General features: G+C 43.8%; 1 protein-coding gene and 1 long non-coding RNA gene across 4 annotated transcripts in view; one reads left to right on the top strand and one right to left on the bottom strand.

Annotated features, from left to right (window-relative positions):
• The window catches only part of LOC107717748 (uncharacterized), a 20804-nt gene that overhangs the window by 10921 nt on the left and 8454 nt on the right, over window positions 1-1429 (top strand). The gene's annotated exons all lie outside the window — the stretch shown is intronic.
• Window positions 194-1429, bottom strand: part of LOC107717747 (lipoma HMGIC fusion partner-like 2 protein) — a 16931-nt gene continuing 15695 nt past the window's right edge. For all 3 annotated transcript variants that reach the window (XM_016524578.1, XM_016524580.1, XM_016524579.1), the window contains exon 3: window positions 194-806. In XM_016524578.1, the coding sequence (XP_016380064.1) occupies window positions 550-806 (257 nt within the window). In that variant the 3' untranslated portion in view covers window positions 194-549. The remainder of the gene's footprint in view (window positions 807-1429) is intronic.

Below are 1429 nucleotides of genomic sequence, written 5' to 3'. Positions count from 1 at the left end.
CACACACACACACACACTCACAGACACACACACACTCACAGACACTCACACACAGACACACACACACTCACAGACACACACACTCACTCACAGACACAGACACAGACACACACACACTCACTCTTCCTCCAGTACTGCAGGGGTCACTGACCTCCAGAGTGTTTTGCAGGAAGTTCAAGTGAAAAACAGACAGTGGAGCGAGCTTATGTTTAGTCATGGCTTCTTTATTTGGCAGAGATGATTGTGAACACTAGTGAACAAGAGCAGACACACACACACACACTTACACACACGCACACACTCACTCACAGACACACACTCACACACACACACTCTTGTCTCTGGTTCTGTGGGTCTCAGGTCTGGTTGGGCGGCTCAAGGCATCAGTGATTTTGGCACATGCTCACGTTCATCTCCTCACACACGAGATCAAGTGGTTTCTGGGCGACTGGAACCCACGATCCTTCACAATCATATTTACATTATTTACACGCATATATTTACATCAGATGGACACACATCAGATGATGAGACGCAGACACAGAGGTCTCACAGCAGACAGATCAGGCTCTTGCCCTCCTCGATCTCCTCCTGCACTTTATCGCTGGACGTGGCGATCTCGGCCTGCGCGGAGAACACGGCGCAGATGAAGGTGAGGACGGTGCCGCCCAGCGCGGTGTAGAAGGCCCAGCCCATGGAGCACAGGCCCAGCTGATAGGCCGAGGCGTCGGGGCCGCAGTAACCCTGCACTTTATCTGAACCCCAGCCGGCGGGATACAGCATCAGACCCAGGATCAGGAACAGACCTGCAGCAGAGATGCAAACAGGTGAGCGGGAAAAAAGGTGAGAACCGGGGCATGCTCCACATGGAATTTTTTTTTAAAGATATTTGCTTTACATGCTCATTTGTAGTTACTTTAAGGTATTTAAAAAAAAAAATTTTGTATTACCTTATATGTCCAAAACTAATTTTTCACACAAATTTTTTTTTTTTTACAAAAAATCAAGAAAAAAAAATCCCATGTTATAAAAGATGAAGTGCTTTTTTGTAAAGACGATGTCGGCTGATTAGACGGAAATGCTGAGCTAAAATGCTAAATGTGTGTCCTCTCTCTCTCTCTTCAGCGTTCACACATCTCTGACCTCAAACACATCAAATATTACTCTTTTTAGACATAGCTCATATAGACATCGGCTCTTTGTATTAAGCAATGCATTAATACATGATGCTGTTTTGTTTATAATTGTTTATGCAATTTACGAAATTATATTTTATATATATATATGTTAATTTAGACGTTATGCACGTTTTTTATAGACAGTTGTTATTTCATTGCACTGAATAAACAGTTTAATGCGCTGCATTATTTTGCTCATTGCGCCCTCCTGTGGCCTCGGGAGACAATTAGACCTATACAATAAAGACCTA

This window comes from Sinocyclocheilus rhinocerous, unplaced genomic scaffold, assembly GCF_001515625.1.
Source record: "Sinocyclocheilus rhinocerous isolate Xijiao unplaced genomic scaffold, SAMN03320098_v1.1 scaffold693, whole genome shotgun sequence".
NCBI classification, from domain to species: domain Eukaryota; kingdom Metazoa; phylum Chordata; class Actinopteri; order Cypriniformes; family Cyprinidae; genus Sinocyclocheilus; species Sinocyclocheilus rhinocerous.
Note: the sequence above shows the minus strand (reverse complement) of the source record. Positions and strands in the feature narration are given on the sequence as shown.